Source organism: Macaca mulatta, chromosome 8 (genome assembly GCF_049350105.2).
Source record: "Macaca mulatta isolate MMU2019108-1 chromosome 8, T2T-MMU8v2.0, whole genome shotgun sequence".
Lineage (NCBI taxonomy): Eukaryota > Metazoa > Chordata > Mammalia > Primates > Cercopithecidae > Macaca > Macaca mulatta.
The window spans coordinates 98,620,951-98,639,944 of record NC_133413.1 but is presented as its reverse complement, the minus strand read 5'-3'; the positions used below and the strand labels follow the sequence as shown (position 1 = coordinate 98,639,944).

The 18,994-nt window shown below is 36.5% G+C and overlaps 1 protein-coding gene across 1 annotated transcript in view; it reads left to right on the top strand.

Moving 5' to 3' along the window:
- The window catches only part of MMP16 (matrix metallopeptidase 16), a 293,454-nt gene that overhangs the window by 138,184 nt on the left and 136,276 nt on the right, over positions 1-18,994 (top strand). Inside the window, exon 3 of the mRNA XM_001084206.5 lies at positions 9,357-9,479. Within this exon, the coding sequence (XP_001084206.2) occupies positions 9,357-9,479 (123 nt within the window). The remainder of the gene's footprint in view (positions 1-9,356; positions 9,480-18,994) is intronic.

Here is an 18,994-nt window from a genome sequence, read left to right as displayed (position 1 = left end):
AATTAGGATTCTCAAGGTGAACAAGGAGTGAAAAGTAGTCCAGACAGAGGTCACTGCATATAAGGGCAGGAAGAGTTTTGGTTCTGTAGAAACTCGAGTGGATTTTGAGAAGGAGGACAGGGGCACCCTTACTAAGTGGACCTAAATCAGATTCTTTTTACAAAAGTATTTCATGCTCAGAACATGTAGAGAACACACCTTTGCTTTGGGAAAATGTATTGTTAGTAGTGAAAATGAAGGAAGTGTTGAGAGTGAGAGATATGAGACATTTTGAGGGTCAAAGAGACTAGACTGTGATTGGTTGGATGTGAGGAAAGAGTAGTAGAGGATCATACCTGGATATCTGGTGTGGGCATTAGAAGATGCTAAGGCTTTCAGTTAAGATGAGGCATCAGATAAATTGGTGAAAGTTTGGGGTAGGAATGTCATTATTTTCTTTGTATTACATATAACATTAGAGATGATGACAGGATATCTAGATGGAGGTGTGAGAGCAATTACCCCATTATATTGTACTTTTTAAATGATACGTGTCTTACCTGTGTGCTATGAGCTCAGTAAGGAAGGGGCTCTTTCTTTCTTCATCTTTTAATCCATACTTTCTTTTATATATGTTAGCATGTTGTAAAAGCTCAAAAATACTGTAGGATGAATAAATCAGGATGAGATGGGTAAATGAACAAATAGAACACAAGCAAACAACTATATGAAGTGGGCAAAAGCCCAAAACTTAAATAAGGAATTCAGCAGAAATGTCTTTTAGCACAGGAACCTAATATTCCTCCCTAAAATATCTGTTTTTTGGTCCGGGCATTGTGGCTCACGCCTGTAATCCCAGCACTTTGGGAGGCTGAGGCAGGCAGATCACCTGAGCTCGGGAGTTTGAGACCAGCCTGGCCAACATGAAGAAACCCTGTCTCTACTAAAAATACAAAATTAGCCGGGTGTGGTGGCGCATGCCTGTAATCCCAGCTACTCGGGAGGCTGAGGCAGGAGAATTACTTGAACCCGGGAGGTGGAGGTTGTGGTAAGCCAAGATCATGCCATTGCACTCCAGCCTGGGTGACAAGAGCAAAACTCGGACTCAAAAAAAAAAAAACTCTGTTCTTTGGAAGATGCATACACTTCACAAATAAATCTTTTACTGACTCCAACAAAAGCATGACATCACTGCCTTCATTTTTCAATTTTATACATACTAAAGTAATTTTAGAGACTATACCCTTCTTGAAAATACATTTTATTCTGGTAATAGTGAATTCTATTGTTTCAAATTTTACCCAGCTATCCATTTCGGGTTTTTTTTTTTTTTTTTTTTTTTACATATTGCTTACTTAAATGTTTTCCTTAGCTAAATGTGAATGTAAACATATCCCACATTAAGTAAATATATTCATATTTCATAATTACATATTGTTTGTTCTCCCGGGACTTTCAATGAGATAAGTACCTACCTTAGGAATATTATAATTTTTTGAGAATATAATTAATACCCACATATAAAAGCAACTTAAATCATCGTAGGCACACCATTAATACTTAATTGTTAGTTAAATCAGTATCTAGATATTTCTCCTATGCCAGGAGTTGTGCAAGATACTGAGAATACCAAAACCCCTTCTCTTGAGTGTTTTACAATATAATGAAATATCTCTCAAATTCATTGTGTTTAGGAATACCCTGGAAGTGTTAGTTAAAACTGAGAGGCCTCTGATCTCACCTCCTGAGAGCTCAGTTCCGTAAAGCTGGATAGCCTCTTAGAATTTATCATTTACAAGATGTATTTTTTAATTCGAGGACTTAAAGGGGAAGAATGATTTTCTGAAGTAACTCTACACTGCATTTAAACTAGGATGGAATTTGTTAATTCTGGTAACTGCATGGTCTACATTACTGGGGTCACAATAAGAAAGCAGAATCTTTTAATGTTTTCTGGAAACGTGCCATCTTTCTTAAGAAGTAAAAAGTTATTGTTTCACTGATGCAGAAAGTTATTTTGTTTGTAAAAGTGGATTATTTCATTTTGTTGCATAACATGTAAATTACTTTACATGTAAATTACTTAATGTGTAAATGACTTAGAGAGTCATCTCTATGATCACGCCTTTTGCGTTTAAAAAGTATAGAAATTGGGGGCGGAGCAAGATGGCCGAATAGGAACAGCTCCAGTCTCCAACTCCCAGCGCGAGCGACACAGAAGACCGGTGATTTCTGCATTTTCAACTGAGGTACTGGGTTCATCTCACTGGGGAGTGCCGGACGATCGGTGCTGGTCAGCTGCTGCAGCCCGACCAGCGAGAGCTGAAGCAGGGCGAGGCATCGCCTCACCTGGGAAGCGCAAGGGGGAAGGGAATCCCTTTTCCTAGCCAGGGGAACTGAGACACACAACACCTGGAAAATCTGGTAACTCCCACCCCAATACTGCGCTTTAAGCAAACAGGCACACCAGGAGATCATATCCCACACCTGGCCGGGAGGGACCCACGCCCACGGAGCCTCCCTCACTGCTAGCACAGCAGTCTGTGATCTACCAATCTACCGGCAAGGCAGGAGCGAGGCTGGGGGAGGGGCGCCCGCCATTGCTGAGGCTTAAGTAGGTAAACAAAGCTGCTGGGAAGCTCGAACTGGATGGAGCTCACAGCAGCTCAAGGAAACCTGCCTGTCTCTGTAGACTCCACCTCTGGGGACAGGACACAGTAAAAATAACAAACACAGCAGAAGCCTCTGCAGATGCAAACGACTCTGTCTGACAGCTTTGAAGAGAGCAGTGGATCTCCCAACACGGAGGTTGAGATCTGAGAAGGGACAGACTCCCTGCTCAAGTGGGTCCCTGACCCCTGAGTAGCCTAACTGGGAGACATCCCGCACTAGGGGCAGTCTGACACCTCACACCTCACAGGGTGGAGTACACCCCTGAGAGGAAGCTTCCAAAGCAAGAATCAGACAGGTACACTACCTGTTCAGAAATATTCTATCTTCTGCAGCCTCTGCTGCTGATACCCAGGCAAACAGGGTCTGGAGTGGACCTCAAGCAATCTCCAACAGACCTACAGCTGAGGGTCCTGACTGTTAGAAGGAAAACTATCAAACAGGAAGGACACCTACACCAAAACCCCATCAGTCCACCACCATCATCAAAGACCAGAGGCAGATAAAACCACAAAGATGGGGAAAAGGCAGGGCAGAAAAGCTGGAAATTCAAAAAATAAGAGTGCATCTCCCCCAGCAATGGAGCGCAGCTCATCGCCAGCAACGGATCAAAGCTGGATGGAGAATGACTTTGACGAAATGAGAGAAGAAGGCTTCAGTCCATCAAATTTCTCAGAGCTAAAGGAGGAATTACGTACCCAGCGTAAAGAAACTAAAAATCTTGAAAAAAAAGTGGAAGAATTGATGGCTAGAGTAATTAATGCAGAGAAGGTCATAAACGAAATGAAAGAGATGAAAACCATGACACGAGAAATACGTGACAAATGCACAAGTTTCAGTAACCGACTCGATCAACTGGAAGAAAGAGTATCAGCGATTGAGGATCAAATGAATGAAATGAAGCGAGAAGAGAAACCAAAAGAAAAAAGAAGAAAAAGAAATGAACAAAGCCTGCAAGAAGTATGGGATTATGTAAAAAGACCAAATCTACGTCTGATTGGGGTGCCTGAAAGTGAGGGGGAAAATGGAACCAAGTTGGAAAACACTCTTCAGAATATCATCCAGGAGAACTTCCCCAACCTAGTAGGGCAGGCCAACATTCAAATCCAGGAAATACAGAGAACGCCACAAAGATACTCCTCGAGAAGAGCAACTCCAAGACACATAATTGCCAGATTCACCAAAGTTGAAATGAAGGAAAAAATCTTAACGGCAGCCAGAGAGAAAGGTCGAGTTACCCACAAAGGGAAGCCCATCAGACTAACAGCAGATCTCTCGGCAGAAACTCTACAAGCCAGAAGAGAGTGGGGGCCAATATTCAACATTCTTAAAGAAAAGAATTTTCAACCCAGAATTTCATATCCAGCCAAACTAAGTTTCATAAGTGAAGGAGAAATAAAATCCTTTACAGATAAGCAAATGCTTAGAGATTTTGTCACCACTAGGCCTGCCTTACAAGAGACCCTGAAGGAAGCACTAAGCATGGAAAGGAACAACCGGTACCAGCCATTGCAAAAACATGACAAAATGTAAAGACCATCGAGGCTAGGAAGAAACTGCATCAACTAACGAGCAAAATAACCAGTTAATATCATAATGGCAGGATCAAGTTCACACATAACAATCTTAACCTTAAATGTAAATGGACTAAATGCTCCAATTAAAAGACACAGACTGGCAAACTGGATAAAGAGTCAAGACCCATCAGTCTGCTGTATTCAGGAGACCCATCTCACACGCAGAGACATACATAGGCTCAAAATAAAGGGATGGAGGAAGATTTACCAAGCAAATGGAGAACAAAAAAAAGCAGGGGTTGCAATACTAGTCTCTGATAAAACAGACTTCAAACCATCAAAGATCAAAAGAGACAAAGAAGGCCATTATATAATGGTAAAGGGATCAATTCAACAGGAAGAGCTAACTATCCTAAATATATATGCACCCAATACAGGAGCACCCAGATTCATCAAGCAAGTCCTTAGAGACTTACAAAGAGACTTAGACTCACATACAATAATAATGGGAGACTTCAACACTCCACTGTCAACATTAGACAGATCAACGAGACAGAAAGTTAACAAGGAATAATAATGGGAGACTTCAACACTCCACTGTCAACATTAGACAGATCAACGAGACAGAAAGTTAACAAGGATATCCAGGAATTGAACTCATCTCTGCAGCAAGCAGACCTAATAGACATCTATAGAACTCTCCACCCCAAATCAACAGAATATACATTCTTCTCAGCACCACATCGTACTTACTCCAAAATTGACAACGTAATTGGAAGTAAAGCACTCCTCAGCAAATGTACAAGAACAGAAATTATAACAAACTGTCTCTCAGACCACAGTGCAATCAAACTAGAACTCAGGACGAAGAAACTCAATCAAAACCGCTCAACTACATGGAAACTGAACAACCTGCTCCTGAATGACTACTGGGTACATCAGGAAATGAAGGCAGAAATAAAGATGTTCTTTGAAACCAATGAGAACAAAGATACAACAAACCAGAATCTCTGGGACACATTTAAAGCAGTGTGTAGAGGGAAATTTATAGCACTAAATGCCCACAAGAGAAAGCAGGAAAGATCTAAAATTGACACTCTAACATCGCAATTAAAAGAACTAGAGAAGCTAGAGCAAACACATTCGAAAGCTAGCAGAAGGCAAGAAATAACTAAGATCAGAGCAGAACTGAAGGAGATAGAGACACAAAAAACCCTCCAAAAAATCAATGAATCTAGGAGTTGGTTTTTTGAAAAGATCAACAAAATTGACAGACCACTAGCAAGACTAATAAAGAAGAAAAGAGAGAAGAATCAAATAGACGCAATAAAAAATGATAAAGGGGATATCACCACCGACCCCACAGAAATACAAACTACCATCAGAGAATACTATAAACACCTCTACACAAATAAACTGGAAAATCTAGAAGAAATGGATAATTTCCTGGACACTTACACTCTTCCAAGACTAAACCAGGAAGAAGTTGAATCCCTGAATAGACCAATAGCAGGCTCTGAAATTGAGCCAATAATTAATAGCCTACCAACGAAAAAAGGTCCAGGACCAGATGGATTCACAGCTGAATTCTACCACAGGTACAAGGAGGAGTTGGTACCATTCCTTCTGAAACTATTCCAATCAATAGAAAAAGAGGGAATCCTCCCTAACTCATTTTATGAGGCCAACATCATCCTGATACCAAAGCCTGGCAGAGACACAACTAAAAAAGAGAATTTTAGACCAATATCCCTGATGAACATCGATGCAAAAATCCTCAATAAAATACTGGCAAACCAGATTCAGCAACACATCAAAAAGCTTATCCACCATGATCAAGTGGGCTTCATCCCTGGGATGCAAGGCTGGTTCAACATTCGCAAATCAATAAACATAATCCAGCATATAAACAGAACCAAAGACAAGAACCACATGATTATCTCAATAGATGCAGAAAAGGCTTTTGACAAAATTCAACAGCCCTTCATGCTAAAAACGCTCAATAAATTCGGTATTGATGGAACGTACCTCAAAATCATAAGAGCTATTTATGACAAACCCACAGCCAATATCATACTGAATGGGCAAAAACTGGAAAAATTCCCTTTGAAAACTGGCACAAGACAGGGATGCCCTCTCTCACCACTCCTATTCAACATAGTGTTGGAAGTTCTGGCTAGGGCAATCAGGCAAGAGAAAGAAATCAAGGGTATTCAGTTAGGAAAAGAAGAAGTCAAATTGTCCCTCTTTGCAGATGACATGATTGTATATTTAGAAAACTCCATCGTCTCAGCCCAAAATCTCCTTAAGCTGATAAGCAACTTCAGCAAAGTCTCAGGATACAAAATTAATGTGCAAAAATCACAAGCATTCTTATACACCAGTAACAGACAAACAGAGAGCCAAATCAGGAATGAACTTCCATTCACAATTGCTTCAAAGAGAATAAAAGACCTAGGAATCCAACTTACAAGGGATGTAAAGGACCTCTTCAAGGAGAACTACAAACCACTGCTCAGTGAAATAAAAGAGGACACAAACAAATGGAAGAACATACCATGCTCATGGATAGGAAGAATCAATATCGTGAAAATGGCCATACTGCCCAAGGTAATTTATAGATTCAATGCCATCCCCATCAAGCTACCAATGAGTTTCTTCACAGAATTGGAAAAAACTGCTTTAAAGTTCATATGGAACCAAAAAAGAGCCCGCATCTCCAAGACAATCCTAAGTCAAAAGAACAAAGCTGGAGGCATCACGCTACCTGACTTCAAACTATACTACAAGGCTACAGTAACCAAAACAGCATGGTACTGGTACCAAAACAGAGATATAGACCAATGGAACAGAACAGAGTCCTCAGAAATAATACCACACATCTACAGCCATCTGATCTTTGACAAACCTGAGAGAAACAAGAAATGGGGAAAGGATTCCCTATTTAATAAATGGTGCTGGGAAAATTGGCTAGCCATAAGTAGAAAGCTGAAACTGGATCCTTTCGTTACTCCTTATACGAAAATTAATTCAAGATGGATTAGAGACTTAAATGTTAGACCTAATGCCATAAAAATCTAGAGGAAAACCTAGGTAGTACCCTTCAGGACATAGGCATGGGCAAAGACTTCATGTCTAAAACACCAAAAGCAACAGCAGCAAAAGCCAAAATTGACAAATGGGATCTAATTAAACTAAAGAGCTTCTGCACAGCAAAAGAAACTACCATCAGAGTGAACAGGCAACCTACAGAATGGGAGAAATTTTTTGCAATCTACTCCTCTGACAAAGGGCTAATATCCAGAACCTACAAAGAACTCAAACAAATTTACAAGAAAAAAACAAACAACCCCATCAAAAAGTGGGCAAAGGATATGAACAGACATTTCTCAAAAGAAGACATTAATACAGCCAACAGACACATGAAAAAATGCTCATCATCACTGGCCATCAGAGAAATGCAAATCAAAACCACAATGAGATACCATCTCACACCAGTTAGAATGGCGATCATTCAAAAGTCAGGAAACAACAGGTGCTGGAGAGGATGTGGAGAAATAGGAACGCTTTTACACTGTTGGTGGGATTGTAAACTAGTTCAACCATTATGGAAAACAGTATGGCGATTCCTCAAGGATCTAGAACTAGATGTACCATATGACCCAGCCATCCCATTACTGGGTATATACCCAAAGGATTATAAATCATGCTGCTATAAAGACACATGCACACGTATGTTTATTGCGGCACTATTCACAATAGCAAAGACTTGGAATCAACCCAAATGTCCATCAGTGACAGACTGGATTAAGAAAATGTGGCACATATACACCATGGAATACTATGCAGCCATCAAAAAGGATGAGTTTGTGTCCTTTGTAGGGACATGGATGCAGCTGGAAACCATCATTCTTAGCAAACTATCACAAGAACAGAAAACCAAACACCGCATGTTCTCACTCATAGGTGGGAACTGAACAATGAGATCACTTGGACTCAGGAAGGGGAACATCACACACCGGGGCCTATCATGGGGAGGGGGGAGGGGGGAGGGATTGCATTGGGAGTTATACCTGATGTAAATGACAAGTTGATGGGTGCAGCACACCAACATGGCACAAGTATACATATGTAACAAACCTGCACGTTATGCACATGTACCCTACAACTTAAAGTATAATAATAATAAATAAATTTAAAAAAAATAAAAATAAAAATAAAAAGTATAGAAATTGTACTGCAAATACTCCAAAAATTGTTTTTCATTTTTACTTTCTGAACCATGTAGCACTATGAATTTTCTGCCTTACCTTTGTAGTTATTAAAATAAAGAGACTAATAAACACTAAAGTCACTTTATAAAGCACTAAAGAAAAACTACCCCCCAAATCATGAAAATCTTTCTACTTAGATAAGATGCAAGAATAGATAGAAAATGTGACAGTGGTCCAATGAGACTCTCTAGAAGAGAAATTAGACTATTTTATCTGTATATGTATTAAGATTAATAAATTAAAAACAGCATTTCCTTTTCAAATTGAAATACATTAAACCTTAGTCTTGTGAGTGCAAAACCTCATATTCAGAAAAATATTTTTAAGCATTGAATTTGGTTATTTATCAAATATTCAAAGCAAGTGGCTGCTGCTTGGAAATGAAATAATGATCAAATGTAAAGAAGAAAAGGTAGAGAAATGAATATTTTATTTGAACAAACAGTTGACTGCTATGTAAATTAGAACAGAGTAGCATATATCCTCTTGAATCGTGGCATTTAAACTCAGGTAATAGATTAGAATAATCTTTGAATGTTAAAGGTGGAATACTCCTTAGTGGCAGTTTATGAGTAACACTAGGAATTAAAGACTTGCCCGAGATTATATACCTTGTTAACAGCAAATTCTTAGAAGCTTTAGAGTACCTCTGTCTACAGTTAGCTCAAAATAAATCAGAGAGAAGAAAATTATCTAAAGGATCTGAATAGTAAACTAGTGTTTCTTGATAATTCAGGAAAAACTATGCTATCTACTTAGATTCAAAGTGCAAGAAAATTCGGTGTTCCCTTTACTTTATAGTTTGCCATTTTCATCATCACTATCTCAGATTAACCTCTTAATTGATTTCCTTTTGAATTTAATGATTAGGGTTATTAGTAAATAACTGGAAAATACTGCTTTTTTTTTTTCCCAGCTGGATGAAGAAGCCCCGATGCGGTGTACCTGACCAGAGAAGAGGTAGCTCCAAATTTCATATTCGTCGAAAGCGATATGCATTGACAGGACAGAAGTGGCAGCACAAGCACATCACTTACAGGTATAAGAACTCATGATTAATCTCCCCTTTTCCCCATTTTTCATTACTATTTGTTTTGACACATAGTTTAGTATCTTCTGCACGTTGACTACATGTTAATATATAGGGGTATAATGTTAACATAAGAGACTTAAAACTGCTATTGAGAGGAGAGTAAATTGTTCATTAGATACCATGTAGACACTCTGAAACACTTGGGCTCTTTTGTAAACTATTCCAGCTTCTTGAATGAATGTCAATATTATGAGGGACTTTAGATGAATGTTCTAACATATTACATTCTTTGATAAATATTTATAATCTCTAAAGTAATCAAATAATAAAATATGTAAATAACTGCTATTTAAACAGAATGTTGAAATAATTAATCAGTGTTTAATATCAGTCTAACCATTCTGCTTTTTATCTTTTTCTTAATTGTGCAAGTGGTTTTGTCTTCAGTAACAAAGTATTTTCCAACCTAGAGTGACTATTGTTATTAATGAATTTTCACATTTATTCATTTTGTAATTGAACAACTGCTTATTGAGTCCCAGTATGAACAAAGAACAATGCTAAGGCCTGGAGATGTAACAACAAATAAAACATGAGGACCCTGTTTGTCCTCATGGAATTTACAGTCAAAAGAAGTTGAATAGTCATATAAATACGATGCTTGTTATAAAAAGAAAGGACAGCATGCAAGAGAAATGTAAACCAGGGTCGTCCAACCCATTCTAGAAAACCAGATGAGATTGGCCTAAAGAAATAGGTTTTCAACTAAGACCCATAGGAAAAGAAAGAACTTGTTAAACCAATGGGCAGGAGAAGGGGAAAGGTACTTTGGCGAGAGGGTAGAATGTCAGGAGTCATCTCTGTCAGATTATGTGACTAGAAATGATAATTTTAAAGTATTATTCTTCATGTAAATACCCTTTTGTATATGATTAAAGATAAAACAAAAGCCTCAATATATTAATTTTCTACTTATATAACTGGAACATGTCACTTGAACTTATTTTGGTTATTTTGGAGATACTTTTTTTTTTCTTTTTCTGAAACAGAGTCTCACTCCATCACCCAGGTTGGAGTGCAGTGGCATGATCTCAGCTCACTGCAACTTCCACTTCCCAGAATCAAGCAATTCTCCTACCTCAGCCTCCCAAGTAGCTGGGATTACAGGCCTGGACCACCATGCCCAGCTAACTTTTGTATTTTTTGTAGACACAGGATTCCCCCATGTTGGCCAGGCTGGTCTTGAAGTCCTGACCTCAAGTGATCTGCCCTCCTCAGCCTCCCAAAGTGCTGGGATACAGGTGTGACCTACCGTGCCTGGCCTGGGAACACTTTTCTGTCTTCTTTTATATTCTTATGCTGTCTTCTCACACAGCTCCTAGATTATTGTCTTATGCTCCTAGATTATTGTCTTATGCTACTTACTTTAATTATTTCTGCAGATAAGAAAAATCAAAGATGAAGCAGCTTTAGGCTAAGCCCATGAAGTTAGTATTCACCATCATTTAAATTTGCTCACAAGATATTTTTATTTCACGTATTTGTTTTATCATCTCTACGATCTGTATTTCCAAAGCAGAGTTAAGAAAGTTAACTCTGCTAAGTTAAGAAACCAATAAGTTCATATGTAATATACAGTTATTTTCCCAATAACTGTAATGTATATGTCTCTTGTCTAATAACCCTTTTTCCATTAGTGGAATTAGTGGTTACAGTGCTTTCTGAGAGGAAAACATGGATTTTTTTTTTTTTTTTTTTTTTTTTTGAGACAGGGCCTCACTCTGTCACTCAGGCCCTAGTGTAGTGGTGTGATCTTGGCTCACTACAAACTCTGCCTCCCAGGCTCGAGGGATCCTCCTGCCTTAGCCCACTGAGTAGTTGGGATTATTGGTGTGCACAACCATGCCCAGATAATTTTTGCTTTTTTTTTTTTTCCAGAGATAGGGTTTTACCATGTTGCCCAGGCTGGTCTTGAACTCCTGGGCTCAAGTGATCCTCCTGCATTGGCATTCCAAAGTGCAGAGATTACAGGAGTGAGCTACCACTCCCAGCCCATGGATACACCATGAAAAGCATTTGTAGATTTTGATGAAAAATGGTCACATGGCAGAATAGAAAGCCTAAAATATACTACCAATTAGGGTAAAACTTGGATGAGATATATTAGATTTTTAAAACTAAATATATATCTTAAAAACATTGTTGAGCTGAAATAAAAGGAAAAAACCTAAAAACCAAAAGTAGAGGGAAATTAGGAAATTTAGGAGGCATGTGAGCATGTAGGTCAAGTAGAGAGATGTTGAACTTCTGTCTTGGCAGTAACATAGAATATTAAATAAGAAACTTCATACGATTACCTTAATAGATACAGAAAAGTGGCCAAGGAAATTTACCATCCATTTTTGATAAGCAGGAATCAAAGCAAAAAAGTACATTTTGGGCCAGGCGCAGTAGCTCACACCTGTAATCTCAGCACTTTGGGAGGCTGAGGAGAGCAGATTACCTGAGCTTGGGAGTTTGAGACCATCCTGGCCAACATGGAGAAACCCTGTCTCTACTAAAAAAAAAAAAAAAAGAAAAGAAAAAAAAAAAAGCTGGATGTGGTGGTGCATGCCTGTAATCACAGCTACTCCAGAGACTGAGGCAGGAGAATCACTTGAACCCGGGAGGTGGAGGTTGCAGTGAGCCGAGATTGCACCATTGTACACCAGCCTAGGCAACAAGAGTGAAACACCATCTCAAAAAAAAAAAAAAAGAAGTACGTTTTGTTAAACAGAAAAATGGCCTCTATGAAAAATACTACACTTTTGTTATGTAGTTCACATACAAAATGTTGGTAAAATCTTTAAGAAGCAAAAACAGTATCTGTTACCTCTCCTCTATTCAGCAACATTGTAAAACTACTAATAGAGGTAAAGAAAGAAATGGAAGTAAAAGATACAAGATTTGAAAAGAAACAAACTATCATTAGTCTCAGTTTATATATATTTCTATATGGTAAACCCAGAAGAAATTCTGATGATTGTTTAGAAATAATTAACAAATATAGTCAGCCTAAAATTAGATTTTATTTTCAGAACAATTTTGCATTTACACAAAAACTGATAGTACAGAGGGTTCACAGAGTTACTGTGTACCCTCTCTTCCATCGTTTACATACTCCCCCAATACAAATGGTTTCTCCTATTATTAACATCTTGCATTAGCACAGTAGATTAGTTAAAATTGATGAGCCAGTACTGGTACATTATGACTACTTAAGTTCATAGTTCACACTATGTTGTGTGGTTCTATAGGTTTTGACAAATGTATAATGTCATTTATCTACCAATATAATATCATACAGAATAGTTTTCCTTCCCTAAAATTTCAGTGTTTCACCTATTTACCCCTTCTGTCCTCTTCCCAAAGCCCTGGCCAGCACTGGATTTTTTTTTTTTTAATGTCTCTATCATTTTGCCTTTTCTAGAATGTCATATAGTTGGAACTATAGAGAATGTAGCTTTTTCTCAGACTGGCCTCTTTCACTTGACAATAGGCTCTTAAGGTTCCTTCACATTTTTCGTGACTTGAAGCTCATTTTTTATTTCTGAACAATAATCCATTGTATAAATGTGCCATTGTATGTTTATTTATTCACCTATTGAAGTCATCTTGGTTGTTTCCAGTTTGGGGAGATTATGAATAAGGCCAGTATACACATTTGTGTGCAGGTTTTTGTGTAGGCATAACTTTTCAACTCATTTGGATAAATACCAAGGAGTGTGATTGCTGATCATGTGAAAAGACTATGGTTCGCTTTGTAAGAAACTGTCAAACTGTCTTCTGACATGGTTATCCCATTTTGCATTATTACCAGCAGTAAATGAGAGATACTGTAGACCTACAAGCCCTACCCCCAGCATATGGTGTTGTCAGTGTATTCAGTTGTAGTTATTCTAAAAAGAGTTAGTGATATTTTATTCAGATAAAATAATTGAGATAAAACAATTATTATAAATCAATTGTTTATTAAGATAAGCAATTTTATTGATAAAGATTGCTTTAATTTGCAATTCCCTAATGACATTAGATACAACTTTTCATATGCTTATTTACCTACTGTCTCTGTATCTTCTTTGGCGAGGTGTCTGTTCAGGTCTATCAATTTTTAATTGACTTGCTTGTTTTAAGTTTTTCTGTATATTGTGTATGTTAGTCTTTCATCAGTTCTGTTTTCAAATACTTTCTTCATATCTGTGGCTTGTCTTTTTATTCTCTTTAAAATGTCTTTTTAAGAGCAGAAGTGTAATTTTAATAATGTCCAACTTAGCATTTTTTTTTCCTTCTTGCATTGTGCTTTTGGTGTTGTATATTAAAAATCATCATTAAACCCAAAGTCCTTAGATTTTCTCCTATGTTATATTCTAGAAGTTTAGTAGTTTTATGTTTTGCATTTAGGGCTCTGATTTCTTTTGAATAAATGTTTGAGAGATGTATAAAGTCAGTGTCCAGATTCATTTCTTTTACTTGTGAATATCCAGTTGTTCTAACACCATTTGTTGAAAAGATCATTCTTTCTCCATTGTATTGCCTTTGCTCAGTTGACTCTATTTGTAGTGGTCAATTTCTGGGCACCTTCCTTTGTTCCTTTGATATATGTATTTGTTATTAATCCAATATCGTCCTATGTTGATTACTGTGACTTTGTAGTAAGTCTTACTAATAGGTAGTTTCTGTTGTCTGATTGTGTTTATTTTCTTAAGTATTCTGCTGGGTATTTGGAGTATCTTGCCTTTCAATATAAACATTAGAGTTTGTTGATTCACACAAAATAACTTGCCATGAGTTTTGCATGCATTGTATCTATAGTTCATCTTGGAAATAACTGATAACAGTATATAGTCTTCTTATCCATGAACATGGATATCTTCCTATTTATTGAGATCTTTGACTTCTTTCATCAAAATTTTATACTTTTCCTCATATGCATATTTTGATAGATTTATTTCTAAGTATTTTACTTTTCTGGTGCTAAATTAAATGGTATTATGTTTTTCATATCAAATTTGAGTTGTTTATTGTTAGCATATGGAAAAGTAATTGACTTTTGTATATTAACCTTGTATTCTGCAACTTTACTATAATTGCTTATTAGTCTAGGAGATTTTTTGTTATTGGTACTTTTCAATATAGGATATATCATCTGTAAACAAAGACAGTCGTAAATATTTTTTTCTTCCTAATCTGCCTCTTTTCATTTATTTTTATTGTTGCATTACATTAGCTAGTGTTTCCCGTATGGTGTTGAATAGGAGTGGTAAGAACGGAACTCATTGGCTTTTCTGATCTTAGGAGAAATACAAATAGTTCTTCAACATCATGTGTGTTTTAAACTGTAGATTCTTTACCAGACGGTGTTCATCAGATAGAAGAAGTCCCCCTCTATTCTTAGTTTGCTAAAAGTATATATTGTGAACGGGTGTTAGATTTTGACAAATGCTTTTTCTGCATCTGCTGATATGATAATATGAATTTTCTTCTTTTGACTTTTGATGTGAAATATTACATTAATAGAATTTTCAAATCTTGAATCAGCCTTGCGTATCTGGGATAATTCTCAATTTGACATAATGTACAGTTCTTTGTATAGATTGTTCTATTTGATTTGCTGACATTTTTTAGGATTTTTACATCTGTGTTCATGAATGTTACTGATCCATAGTTTTTCTTTTTTTTATATATCTTTACCTGGTTTTGATATTAAATAGAGTGATATTGGAAGTCTCCAACTATAATAGTGCTCCATGCATTTTTTTCTTGCATTTCTATCAATTTTTGTAACATATATGTTCTTGCTATGTTGTTAGGCACTTGCACATTAAGTAATTCTAATATCTTCTTGGAAAATTGAGACCTTTATCATTATGTAATGACTCTTTATCCCCAATAATTTTCTTTTCTATGAACTCTGCTATATCTTAAATTAATGTGGCTAACCTAGTTTTTTTTAATGTGCGTAAAGATAATATATCTTTCCCTATATGTTTACTCTTAATTTACTCTTAATTTATCTGTGTCCTCATATTTAAGGCAGGTTTCTTGTGAGAAACATATGGTGGAACTTGCTTTCTGTTTTTGTTTCATTTTTTTTTAATCTTTGCTATTTTTATTGGCATATTTAGTATTGACCTTTTTTTTTTTTTTTTTTTTTTTTTTTTTGAGATGGAGTTTCACTCTTGTTGCCCAGGCTGGAGTGAAATGGCGCAATCTCAGCTCGCTGCAACCTCTGCCTCCCAGGTTCAAGCGATTCTCCTGCCTCAGCCTCCCGAGTAGCTGGGATTACAGGCATATGCCATCACGCCAGGCTAATTTTGTATTTTTAGTAGAGATGGGGTTTCTTCATGTTGGTCAGGCTGGTCTCAAACTCCCAACCTCAGGTGATCCGCCCGCCTCGGCCTCCCAAAGTGCTGGGATTACAGATGTGAGCCACCGTGCCCATCCTAGTATTCACATTTAAAGTGACTATTGATGCAGTTGGATTAATACCTACAACGTTTGTAACTATTTGCTGTTGTTATTGGTTTTTTATATTTGTTTTTGTCTTCCCCTCTTTCAGTGCCTTCTCTGGTTTTAATTGACCATCTTACATGTTTTCATTTTCTCTTAGCCTGTCAATTGTGCTCCTTTTTACAGTTATTTTTAAGTGGTGGCCTTGGGGCTTGCAATATATATGTGCAAGTAATCAAAGTCTACTTTCACATAACATTATACTACTTCACAGGTATTACAGGTATCTCATAACAGAGTTTCTAATTTAATTATTCTGTCCCTTAGAACATTCTCATTATTCATTTTATTTATCCATGTGCTATGATAACCCAATACATTATTTCTATTATTATTTTGAAGAGTTATTGTTAGATCAATTAAAACTAAGAATAATAAAATACTTTATTTTACTTTCATTTATTCCTTCCCTAATGATCTTTCTTTTTTAAAGAGATACGCATTTCTGATGAACATCATTTTTCTTCTTTCTGAAGAACTTCTCTTACCTTTTTTTTGTAAGGCAATTCTGTGGACAACAAGTGTTTTTAGTTTTTATTTGTCTGAGAAAGTCATTTTTCCACTTCACTTTTAAATGGTAGTTTCACTGGATACAGAGTTCTAGGTTGGTGATTTTATTATTTAAACACTGAATATTTCAAGCCCCTTTCTTTTTGCTTGCATGGCTCTTGAAGAGGGGTTTAATAGAATTGGTATCTTTGTTCCTCTACAGATAAGGTATTTTACCCCCGTCTGACTTTTTCTACAGTTTTCTTTTTGTCTTTTGTTTTCTGCTTTGAATATGATATGCTTAGGTATAGTTTTTTTATATTTATTCTGTTTCATGTTCTCAGAGTTTCCCAGATCTATGATTTGGTTTCTGCTATTAATTTTGGTATATCCTCAACCATTATTACTTAAATTTCTTTCTCTCTTCTCCTAGTATTTTCATTGTGTGTATTTTCTCTCTAGTTCTTAGATATTCTGTTCTCTTTTTCATTCTCTTTTTTTGCTGCTTCAATGCATTTACTAAAAACCTACAGCTAATATTATACTCTGAGATAGAGATTAGATACAATATATTGTCCTATCTCCGCTCTCTCTTTAATTCAAAGTGAAATATCCAGTAACACCCAGAAATATTGAAAAAAGGAAAGGGCAACATATAAAAATAATAATATACATGAGGTTATACTCCACAATAAACTTTACATGCTTACAAATTGACACAAATTCTTCATTAGGTAAGAATAGAAAATAAACTTCTTACAGTAAAAAAAGAGAAATTTTTCCCACAAGAATAAAAGTTGGAATATATGAAATAGGTGAGGATATGCAGGACTTGCCACATATGGTAAGAAAAATTTTAACAATAAACAGACTCAATTTTCAATGATCTATTAATCACATAAGAATTAAACAACTATATAAAAATTAAATCTATCTATTAGACATTCATTTCAGTTCATTTTTCAATTTGGGATGTTTCTTTTGACATATCTTACAGCGCACTGATTATTTCCTTTGCCATGTTTAATCTAATACCAGCTTATCAAAGGCATTCTTAATTTCTGTTTGGATTCTTCTCTAGAGCTCCCATCTTTCTGGTTATATTATCCATGTGTTTTCTTTATGTTGTCTACATTTTTCATTAGAACCCTTAGCCTATTGATCAGTAATTATGCATTCTCATTCTGAAACTTCCAAAATGTTGGCCATATCTGAGTCTGGTTCTGTTGCTTGCTTTATCTCTTCAGCCTGTTTTCTCTTCCTTTTTGCAAAGCAAGCAATAGAATTGCTTGTAATTTTCTGTTGCAAGTGGGAAGGTATTGGGTAATAGGAAATGAGGTAATAATCCTTTGATGTGAGCTTTTATGTTTATCTAGTTAGGGGTTGGGTTGTATTTAACCTTGGCTGTAGCTGAATTTCTTCTAGCATTCTTTTTACTTTGTCTCCTCCTGTCTTTAAATATCTCTAGAAATTCCTCCTTAAATAGATAACCGTGTCTTTAAACTACCTCATTTGTAATCCACTGTTAATATAGTGGAGCCCTGTTGGTTTGGTATAAGATATTGTACAGAGGAAGCATCTGTAATCCTGTGATTAAGTCCTTTTTAGTGAGTCTGAGTATCTGAGCTGTGACCTTCTGACAAGTCTATTAGGCTTTTTGTTTTTCTTCGTTTATGTAGTATATGAAGGCAAAAGGAGGTTGAGCTGTCTAATTATCTTTAACCTAGATCAGATAATGCTTTGATAAAATAGTTTTCTTTTAACACTGGCCTTTATTATGGAGAATAGAATACTCTTGGCATATTTCAAAATTGTTGCTTTTTTCCTCCCCATGCTGGAGGAAGGAGAGGATCTTTCTCAGATCTTCACTGTAAGAACTTGATGACGGTCCTGGGGGTCAAACATGTAAAGTGTAGAGCTCTCTCCCCGCCCTCCACCCCTAAGGCTGAGACGTTGAGGGTTTTTCCTTCTCTTGGCTTCAGAACTTTTCCTCTTGATAAACCATGAGTCTCTGTATTTGCTCCTCTCTCCACTTTTGGGGCAGAATTTTGCCCTATGACCTTATTTTTTTGATGGAATGAAGAAGAGTTATTTCAGTTTATTCGGTTTTATTTCTTGTGAGGTTTGAAGTGATAACTTCCAAACATTTTATATATCGAAGCAGAGACTGCAAGACTGTAACGGTCTTTTTAATAAAAACCAACATACGAAATATATACACACATGTGCCCACATTAAAAAGCAGTCCAAGTGTATAACCTTTACAAAGGCACTATTTAAAATAGACACAAAAATATAAGAGCAAAGAATAAATCTATAAAATGATGTATAAACCTTTTATGGAGAAAATTATGAATTTTTATTGAAGGACGTAACAGAAGATGAACAATAAATGAAGAGATATATTTTGCTCTCAGTAGAAAGACTTAATATAATGAAAGTTTGACTTTTCCACAAATTCAATGGAATTCCAACAAAAATCC